Here is a 15,334-nt window from a genome sequence, read left to right on the forward strand (position 1 = left end):
ATGTCTTAGTTACAAAGCTAATGGAATAGCTTTGTAAACATTGATTATAATTACTATTAAATAGAAACACTTCAAATGCAAAATAGACATTGTTCAGGATGGTTGTCTTGAAAATTGCTGATGAAAAGAGAGATTGGTGAAAGGAGAAAAAGGAAAAAAACAAAACAACACAACCAGACAACCTGAGAATGGAATCCTCATTCCCTCTCCTTTATGTTGTTTTTCTTTCCTTTATGTTTTTAATTCTCAAATATTGGCAATAGTCTGGAAATGTTATGCTAAGTTAGCTGAATGTGAATGACCCGAAGCCGGAGGGGTGCAATGAAATGTCTTCTGAATTGGTATCTACGTTATATCCAATACAGTTAGGTGTTGAATACTGTTTTGGTTTTGTTTTCACAGGCAGTACCTTCTTGAACTTAGTCTTAAAAATGAATCCAGTTGTTTTGCAGCCAACATATGGCGCAGGAGGTGTGACAGTTAGTGACTGGCAAACCGGCGTGTTTGACTGCTGTGATGACATGGGGATTTGTAAGTGCACAGCGTTGTTGCTTTCTCCTGGGCTAACAGTCGTGCAGTTGCTGACATCACAAAGTTGTTTGCTTATCCTCTCAAGGGATCCATGTTTTATTCTAGAACTCAGAGGTCACAAGGTGGAACCACTGGGCAGATTTTGCCACAGGATGTGTTTTGTTTGCCCTGTATATAATGACCCCTCTTGCTGTATTAATTTTCAAATAGTAGGAACCATACAAAAATCAGAACCCACATAAAAATCTAACTTTCCAATCTAGATTTCCAGCTTCTCTTAAAAATTTGGAAAATCTGAAAAGAGGATCCCTCATTCTCAACTGGCAGAAGTCAGTTGCTACCAAGTATTAGCTAAACCCATTCAAAGGGACCATCACTCTACAGTTTGCCATATTTATGTCCACCATCCACTGTTGGCTATTTTGTGGGTTTTTTCCAACTATTTTACTCATTCATTTTTACTTGCCTGGGCTTGAGTTTGTGACTCTTGTCCAGATCAATCACCTCTTTTTATATTTTTCACCTCTTTAGTATCCCTGTGTTCTTGATGTGTTTCTCCAGTCTTCTCTCTACCTCTTCCTTTCCCTACAGTGGTGAGTCTGTGTTTCTGGTTTTCAGTATTCTTGTAACTCTTGTGGCTGTTCCATTTCAGGAAGCTTTCAGGTTTTTAGCTTTCCTGACGTTTAATTCCTTCACACTACCCAACACACTTTTGTGTAAGACAATTTCCTTGTTTCAGAGTCTGTTGCTGAAAGAGTTGCAGACATTCTCTGTGTGGCTGGTCTTTCCACTGTCTTGAAAAACAGCCTCTTTTTTTTGTATATGATGGAAGTTCCAAGTTCAGTGGAGATAGCCTTTTGCTTAACGCCATCAATCAAAAAACAAGACCTTTCTTATCTCATGTAGGGTACAGTCATATCAAAACTCTACCCTAGAACTTTTCAAAATAGACTTGTACTCAGCATGTTTGCGAACAGTTTCCTGTTTGTTGCTATTTTCTTAGGCCCTTTTTTGTCTTATACAGACTCTTTAAAGTGAAATTTCAGTACGCTTTTTAAGCTTTTGATGCCAATACCCCTTAACTTTTACTTGCTTCAATCCTCATAACAATAATAGGCCTCTATTCTTTGCCAGAACAACCATCTAGAATCTGTTTCCTACTGCTTTTCTCATTTTTCCATTATTTCTTCATTCAATGTTTTCTGACCCTAAACACCCTCCCACAGTTTTCAGAGGGTTTCTCAGACCTCCTGACGCCACAAACTTCCTATTCAAGGATGATCCAAATGTAAACAAGGGTAGGGAAGAAATAATTTGGACGTGCTCAGATCGGCAAGGCAGGAGATTTTGTAATTAAATCTGACCTGGCATATGAGAAGTCAATTTTCCCCACCTCCAGGAGTGTAGGGTCCAGAAGCAAGACATAAAGAGCCAGGGGACCCCAGTGTTTTCTCTGAATGTCCATTAAGGCCATTTCCTGAGTGAGCATCTTTTTGAAAGCGGTGTGATTAAGTCAAACACACGATGACCCTGACTGATTCCTCTGTGTGATTTCACCCTGCCCTCAGGCCTCTGTGGGACTTTCTTTCCCCTGTGCCTTTCGTGTCAGATTGCCTCTGACATGAACGAATGCTGCCTGTGTGGAGCAAGTGTCGCCATGAGGACCATGTATCGGACCCGATACGGCATCTCGGTGAGTCACCCATGTCCACTGTGAAATAGTAACCCAGACAGGACAGCCCGAGGGCCTTCCTTCAGTCTGACTGGATGTCCATGATTGCCTTCCTCACCCTCATGACTTGACCCTAGTCTTTTCTCCACTACCAACCTAAATTTTTTAAGTGCTTTACAGAGACCATGTGGCTATCTATCCTTTGGAATATATTCATAATAAAATCTTTTATTGAACCAATAGATATGTCTCTGAAAAAGTTGCTGGCGGTGAGCAGGTGAGGGATGGAGGTCAGCACAGAGTCCTTAATCTCTCCTGGCTTTACTCAGAGTCAGACAGAGGACCCTGCAGGGTGGGTGACAGTTGCTTAGAAAGCCTTGGGTAAAAAAAGGGTGTGTGATAGCTCCCCTCAGAGCTGGCACATTGGTGAGACAGTTACCTCACTGGTAACTCATATACCAGTGTTCATTCATTCAAAAGGGATTATTGAGCGTCTAGAATGTAGTTAGGTCGTAAGCTGAAGTTCACTCATTCAACAGGGATTTATTGAGTACATAGAACATGCAAAGTACTATTACAGGTGTTAAAGACACATCAGTGAATAAAGGAAATCAAAATCGCTGTCTTCATGGAGCTTACATTCTTTTTTTTTTTTTTTGAGATTTTTATTTAACATAATTTCAGACTTGCAAAAATGGTACAAAGACTTCCTGAATATGCTTCACCCAGATTCCCCAAATATTAAAAATTTGCCACATTTGCTTTATTTTTTCTCTTTCCTCTATCTATCTATGTATCTATTCTATTTTTTTCTGAATCATTTGCGAGCAAGTTCTAAACGTGATACCCTGTTATCTCTATTTCAGTGTGTATTTCTGAAAAACGAGGACATTCTCTTACATTACCACAGTGCAATTATCAAAACCAGGAATTTAACATTGATACAGTACTATTAGGTAATCTATGGATATTATTTAAGCTTCACCAATTATCCCAATAATTTTCTTTAGATGAAAAGAAAATCAATCTAGAAGCAAACGTTGTATTCAGTTGTCATGCCTCTTTAGTCTTCTACAATATGGAAGAGTTTCTCAGTTATTTTGTAGACTATCCCTCAGTTTGGCTTGTCAAATGTTTCCTTATGATTAGACTTAGGTTACACACTTTTGGCAGAAACTCCACAGAAGCGATGTTATGTTTGCTTTGCATCACATCAGGAAGCACGTGACATCAATTTATCTCATTATGCATGATGTTAACTTTGATTCCTTGGTTAAGATAGCATCTGTCAAGATTCTCCACCACAAGGTTGCTATTTTCCCCTTTATAATGGATAAGGACTTTTTAGAGAGATGTAAATACCCTGTTCCTCATCAAACCTTCACCCATCGAAGATTCTTGCCCGCATCAATTACTACTATGATGGTTATCAATGGTAGGGCTCAGACACTAATGGAAGAAGATAGCTGCAATATAACTAAGTAAGAGTATAATCTATAGGATGGCGATAAGTGCAACAGAGAAAAATAAAGCAAGGAAGAGGAATAGCGTGTTGAAAGGTTCTAATTTTGAATAGCGTTATCAGGAAAGACCTCAGTAAGAAAGTAAAGACCTAAAAGGATGAGAGGATGGCTCATCTGGGGAAAGTCCAGGCAGAGGAAATAGCTAGAGCCAAGGTCCTGAAGTAGAGCTTACCTGGAATGTTCCAGACACAGCAAGCAGCCAGAGAGGCAGAAATAGTTTGGGGGGGGGGCAGGGAGATGGGCACGTGGAGAGATAATACAAGAAGATGACATCAGAGAATTAGCAAGAGTTAGACATTCTAGGGCCTTGCAGACCATTATAAGAACTTTAGCTTTTATTCTAAGTGAGCTGGAAAGCCATTAAAATTCTTTTAAACAAAGAAGTGACAGGACGGATTTGTGTTCCTGAAAACTTAGCCTCTGCCCCGCTCATTGTGACCGAGAACAAGTTACTCATCTTACTAAGCTTTGGCTCCCTCACTGATGAAATGGTAAGAATGATACCTCCACCCAAGGTGGCATAGTAAGAGTCACATGAGATCATGCATGGAAAGGACTTAGCACAGGGCCTGGCAGGTAACTGTTATTATCTTTGTTCTTAGCTCAGCTGCCTGTCTCTCAGCACTGCCTGCAGCTCTCATTTACGCCACTCATTTATGCCAGCATAACTTAACACAGGGGTTCTTAACTTTGTGACTGTCCCATAAACTTCCCAAAACTGTACGCTAAGTGTTGGGTGTATGTAGCTGTGTACATGGGTGTGAGGGTGAGACTCTCAAAGTGGCCCGACCATAGTGGCGTAGAGGAAGGGGTGCTTAGCTGGATTCTGGAGATAAAGGTTCTGGGAACAGCTCAGAAAATAGCTAACTTCTGGACTCTCTGAGAAGTCATCTGTCAGCATCAACTTTCTCATCTGTCGTGAGAAAGTTGTGCAAGATGATTTCTAAGGTCACTTCTAGGGTCTGGGATTCTATGCTATAATAAGTTTCCTTGGTATACATTAAATAAGTGTATTTATAGACAATGTATCTCTCTTCTTCCTCCTTAGAACAGACTTCAGAAATGGCTAGTAAATCCTAGGACTGATTTATATAATTTATATAAATAATAATATAATATATATTATAGATTATATTATTATATAATAATATAATAATATAATTTATATAATTCAGGTTCTTTGCTTTGTTTCCCCTTTGCTTCTATGCAAACTTTTGCATCTATGCAAACTGCTCCAATACAGCCTCTCTGACCTGACCCTGGACACAGAGGCAGGACACAGTCAAGACAGCATCCCTTTGGCTAGGGCCACAACCTCTGCAGCAGAGGAGAAAGAAAAAAAACAACCACTGATTGAACGCCTAGGTGCTGGGATACTACCTTAACATATATGTGCTCATTTACTACTTACAAACTCTTTATGGTGCAGGGACTGTTATCTCCACTTTATAGACATGAAAACCAGGACTGAGAAAGGCTTAAGGTCACAGAACATGTAAATGCTGAAATTCGGGCTCAAGTTTATTCTGACTTGGAGTCAGGTCTGGTTTTTCCCACTCGACCATCTTGTCTTCCCAAATCCAAGTGTATTCAGCCATGTACCACCATCCATTCGTTTATTTGCTCAACGATTCTGCAAATAGTGCTTATAACAAGACTTCTTTTTTTAACGGCTTCCAAAAAAATGAAGCACCAGTCCCCTTTCCCAAACAGAATGATGTAAGCAAAATCTTTGCTTCTGGCACCCATTTCCCAAGAAGCTGTTCTGGTCAAGGCGTTTATGTCCCTTATTAACTTCAGCATGGTATAAACCTGCAGTTCATTTCCTCTCATTTGAAAAAGGAATGTTTTTTCTTTTCTATATTCTCTCTATCTGTATTATGAAACAGACTTAGAATTAGGGTGTGTTTTCTAAAGGTTTCCCTAGGTCTCTCAGCAAATAATAGTAGGACTTTTTCCCCCTAAAAACTTCCTGAGGTAAAAGACAGGCACAGACATGCTGGAACAGAAAAGTGGTTACATCCTTGTTGAATATTTTCTTCTTTGTAGCATATAATATGTATTCAGCAAGTGTTGGTTTAATGAAGGTTTAAAAGATAAAAAGAATAAAAATAAACAATGAACTAAAGAATGAAAAACACAAGTACTTTGAGGAAGGGTTAGAGGATTTGGATGCTTTATCAGGGAAAAAGAGAAGGCCAAGAGACTGAATTGTCTTCAAGCTGAATATCCATTCCTCCATCTGATGAAGGTCACAACATTAGAAGATTTCTAACATTGTTATCTTGTTGTCCACTCTTTGTCCCACATGCTTTCTCTGTTAGATGAACATCAAAATCACTGTAGCAAAGAAAAAAAATTTTATGAAAAATAAATCACTTATAATCTCACCATTTAGGAGCTCCCAACCCTTATATACTATAGATCTCTCTCTCTCTCTTTCCTGCTCTCTCTCTCTCTGTTTCTCTCTGTCTCTGCTCACACTGTAAATTGGGAGTTGTATTAAATTCAACATTTTAAAGAATAAGTGCTCTCCAAAAATGGAGTTCAAAATTATTTCAATCAGTCAAGACACACAGTCATAGAATCTGGTTGTCAGACTAGAACCCTCAGATCACTCAGTGCCGACTACACAGAGCAGGAGTCCCTTCAAGGGCATCTCTACCCAAGGGTCATTAAGACCCAACTAGGCCTACCATGAAGAGGGCCCTCAAAACTTTGCAAAGGGCTTCCCTGGTGGCGCAGTGGCTAAGAATCCGCCTGCCAATGCAGGGGATATGGGTTTGAGCCCTGGTCCGGGAAGATCCCACATGCTGCGGAGCAACTGAGCCCATGCGCCACAGCTACTGAGCCTGCGCTCTAGAGCCCACGAGCCACAACTACTGAAGCCCGCGCTCCGCAGCAAGAGAAGCCACCGCAGTGAGAAACCCATGCACCGTAACGGAGAGTAGCCCCTGCTTGCCTCATCTAGAGAAAGCCCGCGCACAGCAACAAAGACCCAACGCAGCCAAAAATAAATATAATAAATAAATAAATTTATTTTAAAAAAAACTTTGCAAAGCAGCCCATTCTACGAATGAATAGTGGCTTTTCCAGACACTATTCATTATCTTCTTTCTTCTTTTCCCCATAATTTATATATCCCTCCCTCACTATGGACTTCCTCCCTTGCAGAATAGCATGAGGGATGTCAATGGAAATGGCTAGAGGGATACAAGGTGAGGCCTCATCTGGCACTATACTCACAACCAATTGGAAAAATTGGTGCATTACACAACTGGCTTTAAAGGGAACAATTCCACGTTAATAAAAATAATAAATAAACCAAAGTTTTCTTAAAAAGGAACAAAAAAAGAGACAACAGATGATAGAGAACTGGGGCTATAATTGTAACCTGCAGATCATTTGAAATGGTATGTTATTATGAAAAAGGTACTGGCTTGAGAAGAGAAAGACCAATCACTGCTACCAATTTATGTGATCTTAGCAAGTCAGTTAACTTCACTTGGTCATCAGAAAAATAGGGATAACGTCACAGAATTCTCATGATAAACAAGTGACATAAAATGTATGTTTTAAAGAGGTATGAAAAGTTAAACAAATGCAAGGAATTGTATGACTGTATTTATAGGCTACATGTTGATCCGTTTGTTTGTTTTTTAACAGGGGTCTATTTGTAATGATTTCCTGTGGCTGGCATGTTTCCCTAATTGCACCCTTTGTCAACTCAAGCGAGATATTGAAAAAAGAAAAGCAATGAATGCTTTGTAAAAGATGCTTGGTAAGTTGGTGGGAATTCTTTGATTTGTGAGTATCAAAACAAATTCTCAAAGACATCTTTGATTTCTTTGGTACTCTGTCTCACAGATACATGAGATATCCCTTACCAAATGGGGGGTAAATGACTTTCAATGGCCAGCCTACACCAATCAGTTGGGAGTCAGCTTCCCAGAGCCTGGATAGGGAGGGCTAATCCTGACTGGATGGGAAAGAATTCTGTGATTTGTTAGGATGTCTGCCACAGGTGGAGTGGCCGTGTGATGTAACAAATAAACATACCACATCTCATCCATACCTATCTTAACTACATCATGATTTAAGGTAGTAGAGATACGTGTACGACAGAACATTCATTTCCCTAAGCCTAGATCACAGGTCCACTGCTGCCAACAGTAACCCATTGAGATGTTACACTAAGTGTGACTGGGTAACATATCTAGTTATATGTTCTTGTCAACTCCACAATATTGAAATAATAATTCATTCTCCAAAGTGGTAGAAAGCTATCTTAGTCTCTATAAATTAAGTGTGGACAATTCACTCAGTTATCCAAAATGCCCAAAGCTCCTGTTTAGGAAGAAGAGCACTGACTTTTTGGTGGCAGTATGGTCAAAGTTGGGCAGCTACTCATTTACCTAGTTCCCTAAGCTCTCCTGGTCACATTTTTAATCCTCTCAGTTCTTCATATTTTTCTCAAGCCAGAGGGCAAAGGCTTACTCAGTCTTGCCTTTCCATCACTTACTGCCAATCCCATTGAATTTGTTATCAAAGTTTTATCTTCACCTGGAAATAGCTATTGTCTACAAAGTCTTATCTCCCAAAAAGTCTTCAAAAGTGTTTGGTCAGGATCGTGCCTTCATGAGTATGACTGGTTGGCACTGGCACAGTCTGTCTCCCTCTTACTTATTTTGCCCACATGCAGCACCAAATGATGTCCTCTTCATGAACATCTTAGCTCATTTCATGTTGCATTTTAGTACCATTTTATTTTGTTATTATTATTTTTTATAAATTTATTTATTTTACTTATTTATTTTTGGCCATGTTGGGTCTTCGCTGCTGCACGCGGGCTTTTCTCTAGTTGCAGCGAGCAGGGGCTACTCTTCGTTGTGGTGCGCAGGCTTCTCATTGCGGTGGCTTCTCTTGTTGCGGAGCACGGACTCTAGGCATGCGGGCTTCAGTGGTTGCGGCACGCGGACTCAGTAGTTGTGGCTCACGGGCTCTAGAGCACAGGCTTAGTTGCTCCATGGCATGTGGGATCTTCCCAGACCAGGGATCGAACCCGTGTCCCCTGAATGGGCAGGCGGATTCTCAACCACTGCGCCACCAGGGAAGCCCCTAGTACCATTTTAGTATCCTAGTATTTGTCTTCTGATTGCTTTCTTCAATGTGCTTTACTCATTTACAAGCAGAGTCAAGATGGTGAGTTTTCTTATTCTTTTTCCTCCTTGTACCCTACCTCCTGAGAATTGGCTGTTGTTTATCTTCCCTAGCATTGATGTTTCTTTAAAGCCCTTTGTTACCAATGTGGCTCAGAATTTTGCCAAAGTAGCCCTAGTCTCCTACTTAGAATGTGGCAGTTTACTGGTCTAGTCATCCAGTTAATGAAAAAAATTGTTTTGGGGTCTCTGCCTTTAGGAGTCTCTTACCTTAGCATGTTTGATGAGTCATTGCCATTTGATAAGAGAGGTTAGCTCTGGCAATCTACAGAGCATTCTGTTGGTTTACCCAACCACCTAGCAATGGTGTCTGATGCATAGTAGACACTTAATAACTAATGTGGATGAATAAATAAATGCAACTTTCAAGCAAGGAAGCATAATGAGGCTCCAACCTAGAAGACTCATCTGAATCTTAAGTAGTGATTGTGACTCTTCCAAATAGGTTGTACTGAACCACGGGCCATTATTTGATATAGATTTTAAATATGCAGCAATTTGGCAGTAGGGTAGCAGTGGAATGAAAGTTTTGATACTTGGAACAAGATAATGTAAAGATGGAATTGATAAGTCCTAATTCATTCATCGATTTAGTCTTTCTTTCCTTTTCTTCTTCTGATTTCTACAGGTCAAATTCACATAGTAGTGAAAGAAAATGCTGGAATGAAATACTGCATCTATTCAGTGCTATCTCACCTCAAGTCTTAGAAATTAATTCAGCTAATCATATGGTTTCAAATGGCTTCAAAACATTTTTAATTTTTGGTTTATTTTGAAAGAAATATATTTCCACTGCTGTTCTCTAAGATGAATGCCATTAAAAAATGAATTTCCTCAACAATTCTTGTGTCTTCAAATACTGCTTCATGGAAAATTACAATATGCTTCTTTTAAAAATGAGCCCAAGCTTGTCAAAATGTCAAAGTTGAATGATGGGTTCGTAGAGATTCTTCATTCTACTTTTCTACCTTTACGTAAGTTTGAAAATGTCCAGAATAAGAAGTTTTTTTAAATGTTGTCAAGTAAAAGCCTTCTGTTATTTTGGATTTTCCCTGCACTGGGAGACTAGGTGTTACCCTGCACGGCCCTTCACCCCAGGAAAGTGTGGTTTCCTCCCTCAGGGAGCCTGAATGTCTTTTGGCATGTCTTCACAGCCCCATAAAGTAAATCTACTCCAGGAGTTAATTGCCTAGCAATGCAGAGTTTACTGTAGATTTTATACACAAAGGGAGGATTTCTGTCATAAGCCATGTAGCAAACCACTTAATTAACATTCCCATCGCCCATCTCTGTCCTCCCCAAAGTCATCCCCTGCAGCAAGCCAGCCACAGGGGCTCCACATACCTTTATTTTTCCTTTTTTTTCTAGGTTAACTTGGCATTTTATTTCATTTTTTTAATTGAGATATAATTGACGTATAATATTGCACTCGTTTTAGGTGTACAACGTAATGATTTGATATATGTATATATTGCAAAATGACCATCACAATAATTCTAGTTCACATCCATCACCGCACAGTTACAAGATTTTTTCTTCTTGTGATGAGAACTTTTAAGATTTACTCTCTCGGCAACTTTCAAATATGCAAGACAGAAAACTTAAATGGCATTACAAGGTCACCAATGTATACAGAATGGCAGTGCTGAGTCTAGAAAGCAGGTCCTATTTCATTGTTCATAACAGTACACAGAAGTGTTTTTTATTTATTTATTGTCTTATAAAAATTAACCCTGGGGTTTAGGATTCCAAGGATTGCTATTATAAATTTATAGAATATCCTGTCTGTTGCCTTCCTAGCAGTCTTCATTTTTTCTATTTTTTGGTTTGTTTAACACCTGCATCGATGGTAACTGATAAGCAGCATGAAAGCGGGGACAGATCATATTTGTTCTAATTTCCTTTTTACTCCCCCAGCACATGGAAAATACTGTGGTTAAGAGGTCAGTAGATTAGTTTCAAAAGTATAAAAGGTGGCAAGAATAGTAATCAGATAAGACATTTGTGCAAAATGAAACTATTTGGAGGTATTTTTTCTAGTCATTTTCCTTATGAAACTATGTGATGATGTTGTCCATACCATTTTCTAAATTGCTTGTTTTGTTTTACGGCTTAGCCACAAATTATGAATGACTTGCCATATTAATAAATATCAAAAAATATGCACTACAGTGCTATTAACTATAGTCACCATGCTGTACATTATATCCCCATGACTTACTCACTAGAAGCTTGTACCTTATGACCACCTTCATTTTTGCCCACCTCCCACTGCTGGCAACCACCAATCTGTTCTCTGTATCTATGAGTTTGGGTGTTTTTGGTTTGGTTTGGTTTGGTTTTTTTAGATTCCACATATAAGTGAGATCACATGGTATTTGTCTTTCAGTCTGACTTGTTTCACTAAAGCATAATGCCTTCAAGTTCCATCCATGTTGTTGCAAATGGCAGGACTTCCTTCTTTTTATGACTGAACAATATTCCAACAATATTCCAATATATATCACATTTTCTTTACCCATTCATCTGTCAGTGGACACTTAGGTTGTTTCCATGTCCTGGCAATTGTAAATAATGCTACAATGAACAGTGGGGTGCAGCCCACATACCTTTCTTATGAAGAGCAATTTAGTTCCATCTCAGCCTTCTGGTCCTAGGAACCATAGCCCCAAAGATGCAGGATGGGTGTGGAATTCTGCTTTTAAGCAAAATAATGAGCTTTCCATGTAGCTTACTTTCAAGTTACTTAAAAGTTATGATAAATAAAAAGGTTTTTACAAAATCTTTGATGAGGATGAGAACAGTTCTCATTAGCTTCATTCTCCCACTCTTGATATTACGCTTTATCCTGTACCTTCCAAATGCCTAAGGCTCCCTCATACGAGGCCACTTCCCTTAATTAAATCAAAACCTCCTTAAATGCTACTGCATGCCAGAGGTAAACTGCTAGAGCCAAGAAGCAACCTCAGAGGAGGTTGAGGTTGGGGCTGGGGGAAAAGACATGTAGGAGATTGACAAATTGACAAAGCAAAAGACAGCACAAAAGAATTCATCTCACTTTTCCAGGGTATGTAATAATTATCCATACATTCTTCCTGCCATGGATGCTATATCAGAGTTAGCTGCTGCTGCTTAGCGGCTTAAACAACAACAGCCATTTCTTCTACTCAAGAGTCTCTAATTTGGGCAGGATACTCTGTCTCTGCTCATGCAGTGTGAACTGGGAGAGCTCACCCCGGGCTGGAAGATAGTTGGAGGTGCCTCTTGGCCATGGGTTCAGCCCGGGCTTGAGCCTAAGGGCCTGGGCTCCTCTCTACATTAGCCACACCACAGGCTGCTTGGACTGCCTCACAGTATGGTTGCTGGGAGTCCAGGGCAAGCATCTCAAGAGAACGATATGGAAGTCAGTAACATTTTTATGATCTAGATTCAGAAGTCACATAGCTTCATTTCTTCCGAACTCTCTTTGTTGAGGCAGTGGCAAAGGTCCACCCAGTTTCAAGAGGGAGGGAACACAGACGCTGACTCAGCGGAGCGTGGCAAGGCGCTTGAAGAACATAAGAGACAAGGGCTATTGTTGCAGCCATCTTTGGAAAATAGAATCTGCCACAGATGCCGTGAGGCACTCTGTGTTTTGCCTTGTGGGGGTCAGAACTGTAGTCCATCTGTTCTCAATAAAGCTCCTCCTGGAGGATTGCAGCAGATTGATGAGTTGCTGCAGCTATCTGCTTCTCATCCCTCTAGACCTGACTGATGAAGATATACTTTTTTTTTTTTTTTAATATTTATTTATTTGGCTGCGCCGGGTCTTAGCTGCGGCGTGCGGGATCTAGTTCCCCAACCAGGGATTGAACCCGAGCCCCCTGCGTTGGGAGCACGGATTCTTAACCACTGGACCACCAGGGAAGTCCCTGAAGATATACTTTTAAAACATCTGATGATTCGTTCAAACTAAGGAACTACTCTTTTCCCCCTAAAACTGAAAACAAAATTATTTCTCCCAGAACAAAAGAAGAATCTTCCCCACGAATTTCCAATTTTCACTGACAGCAAAGATACAAATTTCTGGCAGCTAAAAGATAGCCATTTTTTAAGGTTTCCAGCTTTCAAAAGCATGTAGGTCTAAACTTTGAGAGGCACAATCAAGAAAAGCTAAACACCAATGAATTTAACTGAAGGATATCAAGAAAGGGAAGAAATTCAGGGTAATTTGTTTTCCAGCTTGAGCAGCCAGGTGGAGGAGAGAGCCACTAAGCAAAATGGGGAAGACTGGAGTGGGATGGGAGAAGAGGTTTCAAGAACATTGAAAGCTCTTTTGGGACTTGTTAAGTTTGAGGGGTATAAGGCATCCAAGGGAACGAGTCAAGACAGTGATGTCAAGAGTTTCAGTCAAAGGAGAGACCCAGGGTAGAAATACAAATTTTAGATTCGATGGCACTAAACTGGTGCTTGAATCCATGGCAATGAATGAGACGAGCAAGGAAGAACAGAGAGAGAAGAGGGTTGAGGGCCAGGGCTGAAGAACTCTAAGATTTGGACATTAGTTAGAAAAAGGGAAGGTTAGCAAAACTCAGAAGGAGCAGTTTGTGTGAAGGGAGAGTGAAACTAAGGGATATAGGAGAGTGTTTCGAAAGTGAGAGACCAAATAATATGCAGACACTTAAATTGGGCCACTCAAATGGAGGAGCTTTTTTGGAGAGGGTCTCTCGTTTGCAGGGCTGTGGGGAGGGACAGCAAATGATTTCTCCTGTGGATGGCTATGAAAGGGTAACTATCTTGGGGAAATTCAACTGTTGGATCATGCCTTTCCACATTTGGAGGGTGATAAAGGCTAGAATAACAAATGGGGCAGGGCGAGGGAGTGGGGGGGGGACAAGGAGAGGGCTAGACACAAGGAAACTTCCCTTGTGTCCCTCTGAGCCCCAAAATGAACTCAGCCTTATTGCTGTGGCTCACTAACAGTCAAGTCCCAAGGGTTCACTCTATTAATAATCACTTGCAGGAAACTGATTGCTTAGTTATCTGAATTTCTTTAGAAATAAATTATCATTCCGGCATTCTATAGGAAATGGCTGTCATCTCATCCTTGGGTCATTTTGTTTAAGACATGCTGACTTGCATTGCTTTCTCACAGTTTCAGCCAAGAATGTCAGTTCATGGCAGGACGGGAGGTGGGAGATGGAAGGAAGCAGGCTCTGTCCACCCTTCCCGGCAGTGTAATCAGGAATCTCACAAACATGCTGGCATATGAGACTGGAAACCCTTTTCCCAGATCCTTTTCCAGACAGGATCATGTCTTCTTCATTTCTTTACCCTCCTCAGAGCTTAGCAGATAGCTTTGCACATAGGAAGCACTCCACAAATAGTTCATTCAATAAGTATTTACTGAGTGCCTACTATGTGCCTCTCTGTGCCTCAGTTTATGAACTTATTAAATGGGGATAATATTAGAACCTACCTCACAGGGCTGATGTAAAGATACAATGAATAATATATATAAAGTGTTTAGAAGAGTACCTAACACACAGTAAGCGCCCAAGAAAAGTAAATTACCTTTGTTATCATTCTTGTCATTTGCCAAGCATTATGTGAAGCTCTGGGGACAAAGCAGTTAAAAAAAAAAAAAAAAAAAAAAGACTATTTCAAGGAGCTTAAATTCAAAAGCTGTTGTAGAATGAATAAATAACATTTACCAACAATTTCTGTAAAGGAATGTTTCCCTTTGTACTTTCTCTAGATCTCTCTACTCACTCCCGCATCTCTACTAATTAGAAACAAAACAAAAACAAAGCAGCAGAAATTTCTTATGAGACTCCCGCATGAGCGATTTCCTTGGAGTGGAAGCGTTTTCTTGGGGAGCTCGGGCACGGGCCAGCCACACTATGAAATTGGAGGGAGCGCCCGGCTCTAGGAGCACCCACAGTGATGGCCTCGGCTCAGCCAATGTCCCCCGAGTGTGCTCTGTGCACAGCCCGGCCCTGGACACGAGGATGGACACCAGGGCGTGGCATCCGCTCTCAGGAGCTCAGAGGGGAGCCCAGCCTGGTCATCCCTGCCTCGGCTAAGCTGCCTGCACTGCCAGAATTCACACGTTTTCTAACATAGGCTGAAGTTGCGTTGCCTGTAGTCAACTTGCATGAAGACTGCAGAAATACTGATTCCCAAACCCCACCCTGCGTGAAAATACTCCGGGGAGGGGAGGTGGCCTGGGCAGGGAGGGGAGGGGAGGAGGGAGTGGGTGGGAATCTGAACTTCTAACACAATTACTGGTGACTCCAAGACACACTAAAGTTTGAATATTGTGCTTACTGGGTTTCGCGGAAGCTGGACTCTGCTGTTTACCTGTAGGCTTTAACATCTGGGGTTTACTCCAGTTTCTGAGCTCTCAA

General features: G+C 40.7%; 1 protein-coding gene and 1 long non-coding RNA gene across 3 annotated transcripts in view; one reads left to right on the forward strand and one right to left on the reverse strand.

The window, feature by feature from the left end:
* The window catches only part of LOC309628301 (placenta-specific gene 8 protein-like), a 33,729-nt gene extending 18,432 nt beyond the window's left edge, over positions 1 to 15,297 (forward strand). For both annotated transcript variants that reach the window (XM_082391223.1, XM_082391224.1), the window contains exons 3-6: positions 403 to 531; positions 2,100 to 2,224; positions 7,393 to 7,507; positions 9,574 to 15,297. In XM_082391223.1, coding sequence (XP_082247349.1) covers positions 432 to 531; positions 2,100 to 2,224; positions 7,393 to 7,497 — 330 coding nt within the window. In that variant the 5' untranslated portion in view covers positions 403 to 431 and the 3' untranslated portion in view covers positions 7,498 to 7,507; positions 9,574 to 15,297. The remainder of the gene's footprint in view (positions 1 to 402; positions 532 to 2,099; positions 2,225 to 7,392; positions 7,508 to 9,573) is intronic.
* LOC309628311 overlaps positions 3,301 to 15,334 on the reverse strand; it is a 28,161-nt gene continuing 16,127 nt past the window's right edge. The window contains exon 3 of the long non-coding RNA XR_014244403.1: positions 3,301 to 6,066. This is a non-coding gene — a long non-coding RNA (uncharacterized lncRNA). The remainder of the gene's footprint in view (positions 6,067 to 15,334) is intronic.

The sequence above is a fragment of the Balaenoptera borealis genome (assembly GCF_965194805.1).
Source record: "Balaenoptera borealis genome assembly, chromosome: 4".
NCBI lineage: Eukaryota > Metazoa > Chordata > Mammalia > Artiodactyla > Balaenopteridae > Balaenoptera > Balaenoptera borealis.